Source organism: Heloderma suspectum, chromosome 3 (genome assembly GCF_057233095.1).
Source record: "Heloderma suspectum isolate Gila_16-S chromosome 3, 16-S_ref, whole genome shotgun sequence".
Lineage (NCBI taxonomy): Eukaryota > Metazoa > Chordata > Lepidosauria > Squamata > Helodermatidae > Heloderma > Heloderma suspectum.
In genome coordinates, this window is record NC_139460.1 from 222,969,929 (window position 1) to 222,987,969 (window position 18,041).

The following is an 18,041-nucleotide window of genomic DNA, read 5'->3' on the forward strand; positions in this document are numbered from 1 at the left end:
TTTGTTGTGGCATGTAGAAAACCACAGCAGATCAGTATTCGAAGCATTACACACAAATATCACCCAGATGGTGATTACTGCCTTGTGGAGCTATTGAAAGCAGCCTTAATCTTGCATCTGTAATGTGTAAGCTGGGCTTTCACCTGGCTTTTGTCTTCACCCAGTTCCTGCCCATTCCAGTTATCCAGGTCTTAAGACCCATGAGGTGGGGCCTAGTTATGAACTTCCGTACCAGCTCAATTCTTACATCAAGAAGCTGTACTGAGTTTGCTGACCATATTCCGATATAGCTTTTTCTTCTTCTGGCAAGTGCTGGAGACATTTTGGAATTCATTCCCCCACAGGAAACATAGTGCTGAAAGTGCATATGGATTTTGCAGGAAAGATCCATGTGAATGTTCTCTCTGGCAAGGTTCCTGTAATTTTAATGGCACAGTTCAATAATATTCTTGCTGCTAATAATACTAGAGCTAAGCTGAAGATTCTTAGAAGATATTTCTCTAAGAACACTTCTGAATGTTTTTTTTTTCCTCACCCCACTTGAAAAACAAGGCCACTTTGCAGAATGTTCTCTGAATATTTCCACCATAATTTTGTGGTGGCCACCCCACCCCCATCCCACACATACAATGGTCCCGAATGACACTAACTCCAGGGTATTGTGGAAGATGCAAAATGGTAGCCAGGCTGTCAACACTGTTTCTGCTTCTTCCACTTTCAGAAACACAAAAAATAAATTTAAAAAGTCTTAATAAAAAAAGAAATAACCTGTGCTACTCCCACTGCTAATGGTGAGCTTCACCCCCCCCCCAAAAAAAAACTGTTGGAGAATTTCTCCTTACCTCCTCACCTCTGCAATTCAGTGCAATGGTCCACCTCACTTTCTCTGCCATAATAGGATGAAAAATTTCGAGAGGCCATTTGCACACAGCTCTAAAAGTATTGACTAAATTCTTGATGTCTTCTTGGGGTAATTTCTTGAAAACTACAGAATAGCAACACATACACCAACACAGAGCAAGGAATCCTAACACAAAGGATGATACTATGGCACCATAGTTTCCATTCATTTCCTATGCTGAGGCACTTTAAACTTTTGATAAAGTTCCAACAAAGTACAGTTGCCTGTATTTCTTCTGATTAATACATACAAACATATAAAGTGACATACACTCTTATATGTTGTACAACTTCTGTTTTGACTTTCATTAGATATTGAGCTCCTGCTTAGGTTGTTTTATTGTAGATGTTCCATAAGCATATCTGTTATAGGCTAAGATTTATAATTAGTTAATTCCTTTGTTTCTTTAATTATTTTGGTTTATTATTCTGTATGTTCTTCTTTTTCTTTTTGTTGTCTTTATTTTGTTAACCTTATTTCGAATAAAATAAAATTTAATGAGGAAAAACAGAATACCAATACTTGGAGCACATTAAGTAACATATAACGCATCGTAATATCCATGACCCATGACAGCTCCATCTAGTGCATCTTAATTTATGGACATCAGGGATGATGGCAAATTTTGCCTAAGCCATACCATACATTGAACTTGAGGGGTTCGAAAGTCCACTTCAAAGAAGGGGAGAGCTTTTAAAGCTTCTAAATGCTTCTCCAGCTCAGACTGAAATGTGAACTGGAACGAAGTTCCCTCCTGGCTCTCTACAACTCATCTTTTCACCCTTATCTGTCCCCAGAAGTATTCCTTGTCTACACAGAGGTATTTCTAGAATTAAGAACATCAGAACATAAGAAGAACCATGCTGGATCAGACCAAGGGTCCATCTAGTCCAGCATTCTGTTCACACAGTGGCCGACCAGCTGTTGACCGGGAACCCAAAAGCAGGACTTGAGCACAACAGCACCCTCTCACCCATGTTCCCCAGCAACTGGTGTACATAGGCTCACTGCCTCTGGTAATGGAGGTAGCACATAGCCATCAAGACTAACAGCCATGGATAGCCTTTTCCTCCAGGAATTTGCCCAATTCCCTTGTGAAGCCATCCAAATTGGTGGCCATCACTACATCGTGTGGTAGTGAATTCCATAGCTTAACTGCACACTGTGTGAAGAACTACTTCCTTTTATCTGTCCTGAATCTCCCACCAATCAGCTTCATAAGATGACCCCGGGTTCTAGTATTTTGAGAGGGAAAAAAATGTCTCCCTATCCACATTCTCCACATCATGCATAATTTTGTTGCTGAAATGTTGCTGAATTTATATTCCAGTTTGTCAGAAGGCTTTCAGTAAAGATGTTATTTTGTTGACCAAGCATTCTGTCATTTGTTCAGAACAACGTAGTTTGAACTTAAGGGAATTTTAAGGGAATCTTGCTTTAAAAAAAAAGTTTCAGTTCTTTCCAATGTTCTGAAAACATCCTTCCTCTGAGACCTATTGCATAAAAAACTGTAATTGACATGGAGTTTTTGAAAGATGAGTCAGATTGGACCACTGTGAGTAAGTACACATTTATGTGCACATTCATTTAATTTTAAAAAATATGAGGGTTTAGGAGTAGTAAAGTTACTCATCAATAATCTTGTACTTTCCTTCATACTATTTTGAAAATTGCCCTGGAAATCTTGTAACTGTAGAAATTGCTTCTGAATATTCTCCCCATGCTAAATCTCAGAAATCAAACTTTTGAAGATGGATCAAACTAGATAGTGTTGTAAAGAACTACAGTGCATGCTTATGCATGCCCATTTAGAAGTAAGTCCTATTGAATTCAGTGGTCACTCTCAGGAAAAGTTTGTATAGGACTGCAGAGATGGTGGATTTAACAGTGCAATCCTGTTTATGCCTACTCAGAAGTAAGCCCCAAATAATTCAATGGGACTTACTCCCAACTAAGAGTATAGGATTGCAGCTCAAATGTTTTGCTTTCTCTGGCAAGTGCTCTGTAAATCTCTTCCCTCTAAACTGATGCTGTCAATATCATTTTTTTTGTCAAGGATTTCTTTTTTCTTCCAGAGTCAAGTCATCCAGTATTGGGGGTACCCCAGTGAAGAGTATGAAATCGTGACAGATGATGGTTATTACCTGAAAACAAACAGAATTCCTTATGGAATACAGAGCCCTGAGACAATGGGTATTTTTGGAATGCAACTTTGTGGTTTTGGGTGATTGAATGTGTTATTTATACTAGAATTCCTCTCCCCATATTTCTTACCAAAAGGAGAGAGCATGTTCTGGATTCAGTTCTTATTCCAGTATGCAATGTGTAAAATGTATGTTTGTGTATGAAAGTGAGAGTCAGAGAGAGAGAGAGAGAGAGAGAGAGGACTGTTAGAAATTGCTTTGTACAAAGGTGAGGCAATTGTCAGAAAACAGTATACTCTTCTTTACAACTATTCCCTATTTTCTCCTCCCTTTCCTCCTGTAATTCTGTTGAGAGGAGCAGGTGAGACTCATTCACATTTACCTCTTCTGACCTGGAAGCTCCTTCCCTAGGGAAGACCCTACACCAGTGCATAGTAGGGATGCTCAAGGAATCCGTTTGGGGGGTGGAGCTTGACAAGCTTCCATTGGTTTGGTCCCCCAGACTTCGGGCCATATTCTGCTGTGTGGCCTGACTCAGTCTGCAGTAAGTCAGGCCAGTTAGCAGATTTTCTGTGTTTTTAAATTTGCTTAAATTATGGCTGAATTTCACACAATTATGTTCACACCTGCAATTTGTGCAAATCTCTATTTGTGCAAACTAGGGGTTGACACAAAAATAAACAAAAAGTCCCTGGAGTTTGGGGAAAACCCATGGCTCATCTCGCAAATGCAAGCCAAGTCAGGCATACCACGGAACTCCATCGAGCGCAAAAAGGATCAGATTTCCTGGAAACAGACATCCCTAATGCAGAGTGTGTGTGGGTACAGCCAATCTCATACGTCTTTCCCCACCCATTTGTAAGCCTCTCTCCTGCACAGGTGATGATCAGGTGTGAGGCTGGCCTCACATTAGTATGGAAATGCTCCTATGCTGCTAGTATTATGTGTAAATAAAGCTGAAGAACTTTGCACAGGCAAAGGCTGTCTGGCTTTCTTGAAAAACAGTCAAGGTTTGCCCACAAGAAAGCTGCCCTTTCTGAGTTTAATCTGAACTGTGCATAAATTTGAAGTAACATTCAGTGTATTTTAATTATCAAGTAGTACAAAGAGGTGAGTTAGGCCAGAGCCCTGAAAACTAGCAAATAAATAGTGATGGATGAAAAACTCTTCCTTAATTCATAGTTTGCTAACCAAGTTACAAATCCAGCATTTTAAGTTTAAACAAAAGTTCTCTGTTGTTATGCGATTTTGAGGTAATCATGAATTTAAACTTGCAGTAATCCAAGGGTTTTTAAATGATTTCTTCTTCTTTTTTTTAAACTTCCTTTAAGGTAAGAGCCTTTTGGAGCAGCTAGGGAGCATGTCTCCTACCACACACTTTCAAAGTGGGGGCAGAATTACAGTGGAAAATGGTTCTATGTGGTCATGTTATGTTGTTTCCAGAAGCTGTACATTAAAAAGATGGCTGCTCCTATGAGGCAGCCATCTTTTTTTTCTTTCCATTCATTCACCCTAGAAACAAAGTTACATGATCATCTAGCACCATTTCTACAGCCAATTCTGACCCTATTTTGAAAGCACATGGCAGGAGATGTGAGCTGTAGCCTCCCAGATTGGCTTTTTATTTTTAAATAGAAAATTAAAGAATAAAGAAGATAGTGTTTAAAAATCCCACAGACCACCTCATATTACTACATGTTTACTAAGACCGCACCCCCAAACCGTGAAGGCAACACAAAAAATATAAGTGAGTTCAATTTGAACTGCAAAATACGTTAAAATTCATTGGCGCTAGGTCAAGGCTTGTTATACATTTAAGAATTATGAACATGCCAGATTCATCTTACTAATCAACTAATTTCAAGTTTTGGCAGCTTCAGTTTCGGACTTACCAAATTGTACTCTTTCTATAAAGGTGGAGATCTGTTTGTGTCAAAACAGGGTAAGCCACAGGGAGTCACAGTGGAAAATTTTGATGCTCCATTTGAGTATTTTAAACTCCATAATCCATGCACTTACCCTCTGATTAATGTTCCCTTTGTTTTACAGAGCCTAGGCCAGCTGTGTTACTGGTACCTGGTTTGGTGATTGAAGCTCGGGGATGGCTTTTAAATCTTCCAAAAAATAGCCTGGGATTTGCTCTAGCAGATGCCGGCTATGATGTCTGGATAATAAATAACAGAGGGACCACTTGGTCTAGAAAACACCAGTACCTGTCAGTTGACCAAGAGGAATTCTGGAATTTCAGGTCAGTTCATGGGACAATGTATAGCTTTGATGGATGGGAAGCTTGTCATCAGTCTGTCATTGAGTGCTGTAACCATTTCATTTTGTCCTGCCTTGTAGCAGAAGGCTTCTTTTGAAAGATGGGGTTAGGTATATTGTGACTATATTTGTTTAATGCACTTGTTCTTTCCAATAATAATAATAATAATAATAATAATAATAATAATGATGTTAACAAGAATGATCTCGACCCTATTTTATATTTATTGACTAATATGAAAAAGGTACCTGTGCAAGAAAAAAACCTAATTATATGGCCACAAATCACATCCCACCATTATAACCAGAAATTAGGGAGGCAGTTGGTTCTATGGCTTATACTCTGAAAGCAACTCAGTTGAGAGATCTGAAACTTGGCAGTATAAGAGGTGTCAGTTTGAGGATGGAACACGCACGCCAGCTTGAAGGTAGAAAGGGTAAGACATTGCTTATTTATAGGAATTTAAATTTGAACAGGCAACCTCTAGTAATTTGACAGTTATTGTCTGTTTTCTTTTCATAACCCTTGCTGGGGTTAAGGATTATGGGCTGATCTCTGTTTGTTCAGCAATCTTTGGGGAAACCATTTGTTGTTCAGCAATCTTTGGGGAAACCATTTGTTGTTCAGCCTTCCCCAACCTGGTACCCTCCAGATGTTTTGGACTACAACTCCCAGAATTCTTGACCATTAGCCATGCTGGCTAGGATTGATGGGAGCTGAAGTTCAAAACATCTGTAACATAGGAAGCAGCCTTGTACCGAGTCAGTCCATTGATGCATCTAGTCCAGTATTGTCAGCACTAACTGGAAGTGGCTCTCCAGTATTTCAGGCTGGATTCTTTCCCAGCTCTACCTGGAGATCTTTAGGATTAAGAGCACAGTCATAGAATATAGTTTGCATAGCACACTGTTGTTAGGTGTATATCTTGTGAAGGTATCATCTTGGCAACATATGCCAAGGTATGAGGAAAGAGACTGAATTATGGGTTTGGGGGGATCTACAGAAGTGGGAGTGTTTGAAGTGTATATTAAATGCTAAATAAAAGGAGAGAAGGAAGAGAAATGACTATCAGTTCAAAAGAGGAGGGTTTGGGTAGTACCTCCCTTAACCCTAACAAATATTAATAAAGTGAGCAACATTATAAATTCATGACCTGCTGTGTCTGAATGTTACTCTCCCTGCATCCTTCCAGAGTTATAGAGCCTTGAGCTGCTGGTAACAACCATGAAACCATCTGCTTTCAGATGAGAAGTTTATGATGCCCTCCTAAATTGTGTCTGTTCATCCAAGGGAGAAAGAGACCTTAAGCCTATACATCAAATAAAAAATATTATTATTTCAGGCTACAATTACATCTTACACAGGGTGTTTTGACAGTCATCTTTCTGTGCATAATTCAACAATACTCCTGTTTCAAAAGTAGTTGGAGAACATGCCTTTTATTTCTTGGGATATCTCTCGATAAAAATAAAATAAAATTCTGGATTGTGTTTTTTCACAAACTGTTTTTGAAGTTTAGTGTCTGTTAGGAGTGAGAGAATGGGCATTTTGAATTGTCATTTCAATTTAATGCAAACAAGCTGTTTCATAATGAAGAGGTGAAAATACTGCTGTTATAGCATCTGGGCCAACTCGATAGCCTAACTAGACTAGATGAAGTGGGATATAAATATTTAAGTAAATGACATAACCATATATTTATTATTTATTCTGGTACTATTTCTATGGGACAATAAACTTGCAGCCTTGTCCTTCAAATACTGGGATGATCATGTCCAATTTCATATACTACTATTGCATCCATGTGTAAATTTTCAGCTGTTTTGTGTGTTTGTGTTACAGTTTTCATGAAATGGCGATCTATGATATTCCAGCAACCATGAACTTTATCCTGCAGAAGACTCAGCAAAAATCATTATATTTTATTGGCCACTCCCAAGGTGGTTCACTGGGTAAGTTAAGAGGAATAGAATGAAATGTATTTAATGTTCTATTCTTGAGCTGTCTGGAAGTGACTTGTGAGTTCATGGTAGTCCAGCCTCAGGGCTATAAGGAAGACCAGCCAGACTACTGTACCCAAGTTTAAACACACCTAAACATCAGAGCTGATGTCAGTGGGTATAAGAATGCAACCTTATTGTTCAATAAGTTTGACTAATATTTTATAAAGTCAGCTGGGCTACTGTGATAGTGAACTCCATAAGATAAATTCACATTTATTTTCATTTGCACCTTCCCCTAATATTCACAATTTATATGCAACTTTCTCTTACATATGCATTTTTATATGCAACTTTGGAGCCAAGTTTACATTCCAATTCCAAAGAAGGGCAACGCCAAAGAATGTTCAAACTACTGCACCATTGCGCTCATTTCACATGCCAGCAAGGTGATGCTCAAAATCCTACAAGCTAGGCTTCAGCAGTATGCGAACCGAGAACTACCGGAAGTACAAGCTGGGTTTCGAAGAGGCAGAAGAACTAGAGATCAAATCGCCAACATTCGCTGCATCATGGAGAAAGCAAGAGAATTCCAGAAAAACGTCTATTTCTGCTTCATTGACTACGCTAAAGCCTTTGATTGTGTGGATCACAACAAACTCTGGCAAATTCTTAAAGTGATGGGAGTACCAGACCACCTTACCTGTCTCCTGAGAAACCTGTACGAGGGTCAAGAAGCAACAGTAAGAACCAGACATGGAACAACCGAGTGGTTCAAAATTGGGAAAGGAGTACGACAAGGCTGCATATTGTCACCCTGCTTATTTAACTTATATGCAGAGTACATCATGAGAAATGCCGGGTTGGATGAATCAGAGGTCGGAATTAAGATTGCTGGGAGAATTATCAACAACCTCCGATATGCAGACGATATCACCCTAATGGCAGAAAGCGAAGAGGATCTCAAGAGCCTCTTGTTGAGGGTAATAGAGGAGAGTGCAAAAGCTGGTTTGAAACTCACCATTAAAAAAACTAAGATCATGGCATCTGGCCCCATCACTTCCTGGCATATAGAAGGGGAAGAAATGGAAGTAGTGACAGATTTTACTTTCTTGGGCTCCAAGATCACCGCAGACAGTGACTGTAGCTATGAAATTAAAAGACGCTTGCTCCTTGGGAGGAAAGCTATGGCCAACCTAGACAGCATAGTAAGAAACAGAGACATCACCTTACCGACAAAGGTCCGTCTAATCAAAGCTATGATTTTCCCAGTAGTAATGTATGGCTGTGAGAGCTGGACTATAAGGAAGGCTGAGCGCCGAAGAATTGATACTTTCGAACTGTGGTGCTGGAGAAGACTCTTACAAGTCCCCTGGACTGCAAGGAGGTCAAATCAGCCCATCCTAAAGGAAATCAACCCTGAGTGCTCATTGGAAGGGCAGATACTGAAGCTGAAGCTCCAATATTTTGGCCACCTAATGCGAAGAGAAAACTCTCTGGAAAAGACCCTGATGTTGGGAAAGACTGAAGGCAAAAGGAGAAGGGGACGGCAGAGGATGAGATGGCTAGATAGCATCACCGATGCAATGAATATGAACTTGAGCACACTCCGGGAGAGAGCCCAGGACAGGAAGGCCTGGCGTGCTATGGTCCATGGGGTCACAAAGAGTCGGACATGACTGAACAACTGAACAACAACAAATTGGAGCCAAGAACTGCATTGCAAACTACAAATGAGTGAGCAATCCAAAGAATAATTGTGCTTCGATCCACATATTAGACAAGGAAGGAATAGGCTGCTTTGCTTAAAAGTGCAGACCAAATTAAATTCTCCCCTATCCCTACTAGTGTTTAGTCAATCTAGTCAATCATCTGCTTCCTGTTTTTGATGGGAGAAAGGTCTTTGGAAAAGCTGACCATGCCAAAGCATATTAACAGTTGATCATCAACAATGCTATTGCAAATGAGCAATCATCACTCATCAAGGAGCACTCCAAATTAAGTACCCCCAATCTGAGATGTCTGTTCCTTCTGGAATTTTCGAATGTTTGATGGAAACCCTACTTTCTAGAATTCCAGATGTTGTACTACACATTGATTACATCTTGATCAGAGGATTGAGCTCACTGAGAGGCTACAGGAAGTCCTGCATCATTTCAATAAATGAGGTATTTGAATTTTTTAAAAGAGAGAAATGTAAAATAAGAACTTCCAGTGTGACTTTCTTGGGCTAGCTTTGGGTATTTATGCTTTTGGTATTCACTCCACTGAGGACAAGATACATATAATCCATGATGCCCCTATTCCAAAAAAACCCAAGCAGGAGCTTTAAGCCTTCCCGGGGCTACTCAATTTCTACCTTGTTTTCTTTCTACAAAACATAAACATTGCTGAGCCACTTCATCACCTTCTGAGGATGAGAGTTGCTTTCAGTTGGACTTGCCAGCATGAGGATGCTTGCCAGAATATGAAGAAGTCATCGACATCTGATTCTATGCTAGTACAATATGATGAACCGAAACCACTCTTCCCTACCAGTGATACTTCGTGTTCTTGTACTGGAGCTGTGCTTAGCACAAATTGTCAGATAGCACTGCACTGATGCAACAATTGCTTATTATTCAGCTGAACTGAATAATAAGCTCAGACCATTAAGCTGAACAATGCACAAATTGACAAAGATGTTGCAGTAACTGCAGGAGTCAAGAAGTTGCACAGCTATTTCTATGGCCAGGCCTGTGGAATTTGTACTGATCAAAAGCCTCTTTTCGGACTGTTCTCTAAAGATAAGCTGTACTCCTAATTACACCAACACATATGCAGTGCTGAGGTCTTTTGCTCAATGCTTGCGAGTGCTCACAGTCAGTGCTTTTGCTCAGTTTATACACTTGTCTACAAGCCAGGAAGAACAATACTTAATGCTGATGCCTTGAGCCATTTGCCACTATAGATCCCAGATGAAGATTATTTATTTATTACATTTCTATACCACCCAATAGCTGAAGCTCTCTGGCCAGTTCACAACCATGATGGAAGTTCAACATTGGAAGTCCTCCAAGACAGGCTGATCAAATTGCAAGATTAACCTCTCAGAATTAAACTTTCTCTCTCTCTCGGGGGGGGGGGACTTTCCTGCCCATATAGGATGTCATTTATGAGGCAACCATGTTGTGTCCTTCCAGAGGAGGTCACAGAAACATGTTGGCCACACTGTATGCAGCCCATCCAGGAATTATGCACATGAATGCATTGGGTAGAAGTTCTAACTGGTGGCCCGGAATAAGCTGTAAATGAGTGCAACAGAACCCACTTGAAGGCACTCTTCCATGGGAAGTGACCAAGAAACCTGGCTCAAGAATCCATATTGATTTTGCAGCATAATTCCAGGGAAGAACTTCTTGATTGTGCTAAACTCCTACTCAAAATTGGAAAATGAATTTGTAGATATTGTCATTTATGACAATGGGACTGCATTTCTATTAGTTGAGTTTAAAGAATTTGTTGGCAGAAACCTTATCTGAACTTTTCTCATTGTACCTAATCACCTCTAAGCAAATGGCCAGGCTGAACAGTTAATGAAAAACAAGGGTGGGCAACTTGTGGTCCTACTGATGTTTTGGTCTACAACATCCCACACCCCTAGCCAACACAGGCAAATATTTGGGCAACAAGACTTGCCAGGTTCCTCATCTCCACATGTCACTTCATGTTCAACAGTAGGGTGACATAACATTTGCCTTGATATTCTTCATCCAGACTTAACTGAGAGCTTTCCAGAAATATAGGAATGTACTCTGGATGCTGCTCTGAAGCACCTCTTCTTTGTTCATTTTCACCACAAGAAGCAGTTTTTGCTAGGAACTATGGATCTGGATCAAGGTTGGTGCTTTCTGTATTGAGTATGAAAGAAAGACCAGCAGCCATGTTGAAGTTAAAACTGAAGTGCCTTTCTCACAAGAGATAGGCCCTGCTTTATCAAACTCCACCTCCCCTTCCTATTCTTCCTGTTCTTCCTACAAAGACCGTAACAGCATCTTATCACACCTTCCACTATCATTGTAGTCACTGGTCCCCTGCCATACAAGGTCCAGAGTGTAGACGGGACAGTTGGGCATCACCTGTTGATCAATGCAAAAGGTGTTCTTCCCACTGGACTCTAGAGTGATCTGGAGTTGATGTTCCTGTTGCACCTCCTGTGGACGTGCCAGTAAGTGAAGCAACCAATAATTCTTCTTTGCCCATAGTGATTACTGAAGTGGAGTCACTTGGAATTTCTATGCCTATAAGTAAAACCCAAAATGAGTCTTGCAAAAGGCAATCCTTCAGTCAGTGAGGGAGGTATTAGTTAAGGGGGTGGAGTGGTGTCATTTATGCCAAGGATACTATGGTTTAATGTTAGTATGTTTGGACGTTTGGGGTTCCTATACCTTGCTGCAGCAGCTCAAGGGCAGTTTATTCCAGATATGTTATAAAGGACAATTGTGTTTGAAAGGCCTGCTAGATGCTTTCCTATTTCCCAACACAACCTGTTGATCCTTGGTGCGAATGATCCCTGAAATCTATGGAACTTCAGACAGCATGGAATGAAAAAAACAAACATTGTTGTAAAAGTGTTTGGGTGAATGCAACTATCTCAACCACATCAAAGTAAGTGTCTCCTCTCCTCCCAAACACACACAGTGCTGACTAGGCCTTAAAGGCCTCATTAGCAGGGTGTGTCTGTGTAATCTTCACTGCATGGCAATTAGCCTTGAAAATAGCCTCCAAACCAAATGGAGCCACCAGGAGGCTTTTTTCAAGCCTAACTACTGTGCAAGAGCTAATTGTGTGTGTTGGGAGGGGTGGAGTCTCCCCTTGAAAACCTCACTTTTCAGCTATTAGGCTTTTAAAGAAGTTTTGGTTGGTCCAAAGGAAACTTTTTAAAAAATGAGCCTAATTGTTGCACAGTAAAAGGGTGAGGAATGGATGCTGTGGGCTGGATAGGGAGTTCCTGTGAATGCTCCTGGCCCATAAACCATAGTTTCTCCATCACTGTGACAGAGGTTTATAAAACAGAGCAGTGGTCTCCAAACCTTTTTGATCGCGCACCCCTATCCATAAAAAAAAAATGAACATGCACCCCCAATATGCGTATATTTATTTATAAGTGATATACATGTACTACTGTACTAATATATTATGTGCATAATAAAACATAGACAAAAATAGAGATTAAAAAAGATGAGCTAAAGATGAAATAAACAATATTTTTTAAAATAACTTATTTTTATTAATAGTACAAAAACTTTGTGATACAGCAATTGGAAGGTCTGGTTCTAAGTTCAGTTTATTTCAATGCTTGGTTTTAACGGCTGCCATAGCTGAAAAAGACACCTCGCAAATATACATAGATGGTAGATCCTAATGGAAGAAGTGCATCTTTGGCTGCGCTTACTAAGTAAGTCATAACATTTTCCAATCCCATCCACCAGTTAAGCAAAGGTTTTTGTTGAAATTCATCTTCTACATTTCAGTCTTCCCTGATGTCAATCAGTTGTCCTTGCAAACTAATTGGAAGGTGTTGTATCTTTATATTTTTAACAAATGGGCTCAAAACCCACTGAAAATCTTTATTTGGAAGATTTTAAACAGCTTACAAAAACCAGTTTCCAAGTTTTAAGTGTGCAGATATGAGAGTTTTTATAAGTGACACACATCAATTTCAGCAACAAAATCACATACCAGCGGAAGCATTTCCAAACATCCATTTTCAAAATGCCCTCTCCGTAGCACAAGCTTCTTTCGAAATGCAGTTACTGTCTCACTCATTGTCACCTTTTCCTTGAAGGGCCAGATTAAGTGTGTTTATTTAAAAAAAAAATCAACTAGGTAGCATACTACTGACAGCCATTGGTCATCACAGAAAAGGTCAGCAGATGGAACAGACTGCTCTCCTTCGGCAGGATAGCAGCTGGTCTGGTGCCACGGCTGAGCACTCAACTGCGCCTTCCTCTGCCGTGTCTGGCAGAGACTGGCACAGTTGCTCTCAGTGACCGCGGCAGAGGTGGGATAGGACTGGAGCTGAGAGAGAAATGCCGTGGAGCTCCCCTCTCGGCTCCCATCCTGCTGCCTCTGCCGCCACCATCATCGCACACAATGGCAGCCCATTGAGACAGCAGGAGGCGGCTCAATTATCAGGCGGTTCGTGCACCCCGGTGGATCGTCTTGCGCATCCCTTGGCACACACAGACCCCACCTTGGAGACCACTGAAGTAGAACACAAAGGAGGTTAGACTGTCAGCAGGCCAGCAGTTGAATGCGTGTACGTATAAACTGATTATTGTTTTCTAATAACCTTTTTATAAACACTGCCACATTTTCCCTCAGATTAAATCTGCAATGAGTTTACTGTTGCCTGGGAAACCTGATAAATTAATTATGTAATCCTATGCATGTTTACTCAGAGGTAAGCTCTAGTGAGTCCAGTGGGACTGACTTCCAAGAAACTGCAAACAGAATCACAGCCACAGACTGGTGAATTGAACCAGCCAGTGTTTTCTACAGGCAGCACCATTGGAAATGTCTTCCCCTAAAGTGTGAATTGGCCCTCACTTTCGTACAAACTCCTTCCTGCACAAAATAGAGAACCAAAGTAGGAGGATCATATCAATGATCATGGCATGATGGGCAGACTGCAATAGCCTCTCATGCAACTATCAGTGATTACAACTAAAACAAAAAAATCCTTCACCTCTCTGGCCATAGCTTCAACGTGCCTTCCGAGAAAATTTTCAGTAGCTATCTGCGCTGGAAGGGAAAACAAGGTCATTACCTTAGCTTGTGATTTGTTTGTTTGTTGTTTCAATCTCTAATGCAGATTAGATGGCTTGAGTTGAATCTGAAAACATGTTCACCCAATCTGCACTTAACTATGCTCCTAGTCTGGTTGCTGTAGCAAACAGGTGGAAAGGCAGAAAACACAGGGGCACTGATTTGGAAGGGACAACACATCATCTGCTCTAAAGCCAGTCCAAAGGCAGACCAATAGCAGTATAATGGGAGCGAATATTCTTATAATATAAACAGTATAATAAGAGATGTTCAGCTGTTTGCCAATGGCAGGGGCAAACGTGTTGAGAATGAGGACTTTGTAAGTTTCAGTTTTCTGTAACAAGGATGAGGATGGGCAGATTGCAATCACTCCAGAGTCATGTAAATATCTAACAGTATTTACTTGACTTTAGAATTTTTGGTAAATAACGATATTAGAAAATGGCCAATTGAAGTATAAATATGAATAACTATAACTTTAAGCCACAGTTAACTGTAAAGCACAGTGTTACTGTTGTCAGACCATAACGACATAAGAAGAGCCCTGCTGGATCAGATCAAGGTTCCATTTAGTCCAGTATTCTGTTCACACAGTGGCCAACCAGTTGTTGACCAGGAACCCACAAGCAAGACACGAGTGCAAGAGCACCCTCCTGCCCATGTTCCCCAACAGCTGGTGTGCATAGGCTCTCTGCCTCTGATACTGGAGGTAGCACATAGCCATCAGGACTAATAATCACTGATAGCTTTCTTCTCCAGGTATTTATCTAACCCCCTTTTAAAGCCATCCGAATTGGTAGCCATCACTACCTCTTGAGGTAGCAAATTCCATTGTTTAACTATGCACTGTGTGAAGAAGTCCTTCCTTTAATCTGTCCTGAATCCCCCACCAATCAGCTTCATGGGTTGACCCCAGGTTCTAGTATTTTGAGAGAGGGAGAAAAATGTCTCCCTATCCACATTCTCCACACCATGCAGAATTTTGTACACCTATGTCATGTCTCCCCTTACCCTCCTTCTTTCCAAGTTAAACAATTCCAGTTGTTTTAACCTTCTTCATAGGGGAGATGTTCTAGCCACTTGATCATTTTAGGTGCCATTTTATGCCCTTTTTCCAGCTCTACAATATCTTTTTTAGGTATGGTGACCAGAACTGTACACAGTATTCTAACTTCTAAGTGTGGTCACACCATAGATTTATATAAAGGCAGTATGACTGGGACAAGCAACAACCGTTTGTTGTCCCAGTTCCTTTAGTCTTTTGTTGCAAGCTTCTGTTGTAGAGGTTCACTCTTCTAGGTGAAGGCTGCTTTATCTGCTTCTTTCTCTTCTCCATCCCACTGATGGTTTCCCTGCATTTCCTTCTCAGCTTTGCTCCTTCTGGCTCCTGCTGCCTCCTTCTCTTTGCTGGCACCAACTAGGTCTTCTTTTCAGACTGGCATTTTTACTCTCTCCTCCATCCATTCCATGCCTCTCCCACTTTATACAACCAACATTCCAAGACCCTTAGGGGCAGGCATTACACAAGTGCCCATTCGAGAATTTGCAAATGTTTGGGGGGAACATGATCTTCTCACGCCCACATTTGGGATTGTGAACAGGGCATGTTCACACACTTTGTAAGGAAATGAAATTCTTGTACAACCCTAGTGCAGAGATCGGTCCTAATTTAAGACAGGTAGACATCCAACATACAAAAAACAAGCAAGCAAGCAAGCAAGTAAGCAATTCTTTGGATGAAAGGCATCTGGAAAGAAGATTTAGGGTGCAATGATAGTAAGCCTTATGGTCATCCATTGCAAGGCAGGAGGAGCAGCAGAAGTAATCTGCACCTCCCTCGTTTCCCAACCTGCATTTTTGTTAGACAGGCTTTTTTGTCCATCTAGTGAAAGCATCTTGGAGAGGGAGGGAAGGAGGCTGGAAAGACCTCAGGATAGCTCATATCCTGGCCTCTCCAGTCTCCTCCCCTCTCCACCCACCGAAATGCCCTATTTTCCCCCTCTAGGAGGTCAAGTTCCTGACGTTGGAGAGGCAGCCGGCATGGTTCTTTCCATGCTGGCTGAGAGGTGGAGGGGGCACAGCTTGAATTCCCAGCTTCGAGGTTGGAGTGCTGTCTCTGACCATGGATCTGGGAATCCAAACTATCCTATGGCCACTCAGACACTGTCCAAGGGCCATAGGATCATTCCCTTAAACACTCATATTGCAAGAAGTATAGGCAGGGCTATTATTTCCAAAAATAAAATAAAAATTGGATGCTTCAAAGTATAACACAGATAAAAGTCGTAAAGACCCAAAGACCAACACAGATATTGATCCCAGTTCACACTCCCACATTTATTTCTTTTACACCTGTTTTCTTTTCTGCAGGTTTTATTACCTTTTCAGCCATCCCAGAGCTTGCTCAAAAAATTAAGCTCCTCATGTACTTTGCTCCTGCATACACATGTGTAGGCACCAAAGGGCCTATTGCAGTGATTCTAAGCCTTCCTGAAGCATTCACAAGAGTAGGTATTACTCATGTGTTTATTATTGTATTATTGTTGTGTGTATCAGTGTACTGATCTGTCATTTTAATATATTTTTTTCTTCAATATGTGTAGAGGTGGGCAGTTATCCCTGCCACACAGTGTAGTTAATATAAACAAAAAAAAATATTTATTAAGAGGATGGCTGCTGGATATCCAACAATTAATTAAACCTTCCTCCAGATTAATTAAGATCTGGAAGCACTTGATGCTGTCCTTGAGCACAGATAAGAGCTTATAGACCTCCTGATATGGGGCAGAGCTGCCCATATCTCCACCCATATTACTGGGCGTATGGAGGGCAGATGGGGTCCAATTCATGCTGTGGGGTTGTGAGTCACCAATATTAATTAGCACCCATCAAGCACTAGATTTCAGGTTATGGTCTTGAGGGCACATGATGTAGAATCTTTGCTGAAGCTAAGCTAGTCAGGTCTCATCTGCTCAGTGCCTGGATGGAATTCTGTTACCTGCATTCCCTGAAACCCTGCATTCATCTTGAGTTCTCTTGAAGGGTGTGATATAAATATAAAGGAGATAGAGACATTCTTAGCTGGACACTTGCTGTTTCCTGCAGAGAATGAGACTTTATTTATCCATGCTTCTAAAGAAGGAATTGAAAACCTGATTTCTAACCTTCAGATGGCATTGGCCATTCTAGCCGGGGATGATGGGAGTTGGTGTTGATCAACATGTGGATCACATTGAGCAGATTTTCACTCCTGTTCTAAACAGATTCACAATTATTTCTGCATTTTCGTTTTGCAGTTTATATGGGGCAATAAAGAATTTTGTGTATTCAGCAACAAACTGAAAGCCATGATTGCCAAGTTGTGCAGCTATCCAGTAATAGACAGGCTTTGTCTCCAACCCTTTTTGATTGGTGGAGGATTTAATGGGAAAAACCTCAATGCGGTAGGCAGACTCTATATTTTTATTTATTTATTTTAAACCCCATACAGGTATACAACACAAAAAAGAAAAGCAAGCAAACAATGCATTACTTGCCATAAAGCCTCAGGACTCCCCTAGAATGAAGTTCTTGAAGCTTTAAATAAATAGTCATGAAGGACAGTCTTTTTTCCCCTCAAAAGTTAAGTTCCTTATAATTGGTGTATATGTAATTTAAAGATATGCTAAGATAGTTCAGTATCCATATATTGCAGCCGGAATTGGTGGGGGGTGGGAGGGGCTTTATGGAAGAGAAGTTGATGGTACAGACGTAGTCATACTTAGAATAGGACAATCAAAATCAGTGGGACTTAAATTAGTCATGACTAATTTAGGGTGCAATCCTATGGCCTCTAGTAAGTGGCTAGATGGCCATAGGATTGGTCGGTTTCCAGGAACCAACCTCAGAGCCCGCACTCTGAGGTTGGTTCCCAGAGAACCGCCTCCCCACCCCCTCCTCCACCACCTCGTAGGTGGCACAGATTGTCCCTGTGCTCCACA

General features: G+C 40.9%; 1 protein-coding gene across 1 annotated transcript in view; it reads left to right on the plus strand.

Moving 5' to 3' along the window:
* Positions 1 to 18,041, plus strand: part of LOC146350797 (putative lysosomal acid lipase/cholesteryl ester hydrolase) — a 36,927-nt gene that overhangs the window by 10,128 nt on the left and 8,758 nt on the right. The window contains exons 3-7 of the mRNA XM_084845755.1: positions 2,977 to 3,094; positions 5,095 to 5,293; positions 7,154 to 7,263; positions 16,432 to 16,568; positions 17,358 to 17,504. Coding sequence (XP_084701881.1) covers positions 2,977 to 3,094; positions 5,095 to 5,293; positions 7,154 to 7,263; positions 16,432 to 16,568; positions 17,358 to 17,504 — 711 coding nt within the window. The remainder of the gene's footprint in view (positions 1 to 2,976; positions 3,095 to 5,094; positions 5,294 to 7,153; positions 7,264 to 16,431; positions 16,569 to 17,357; positions 17,505 to 18,041) is intronic.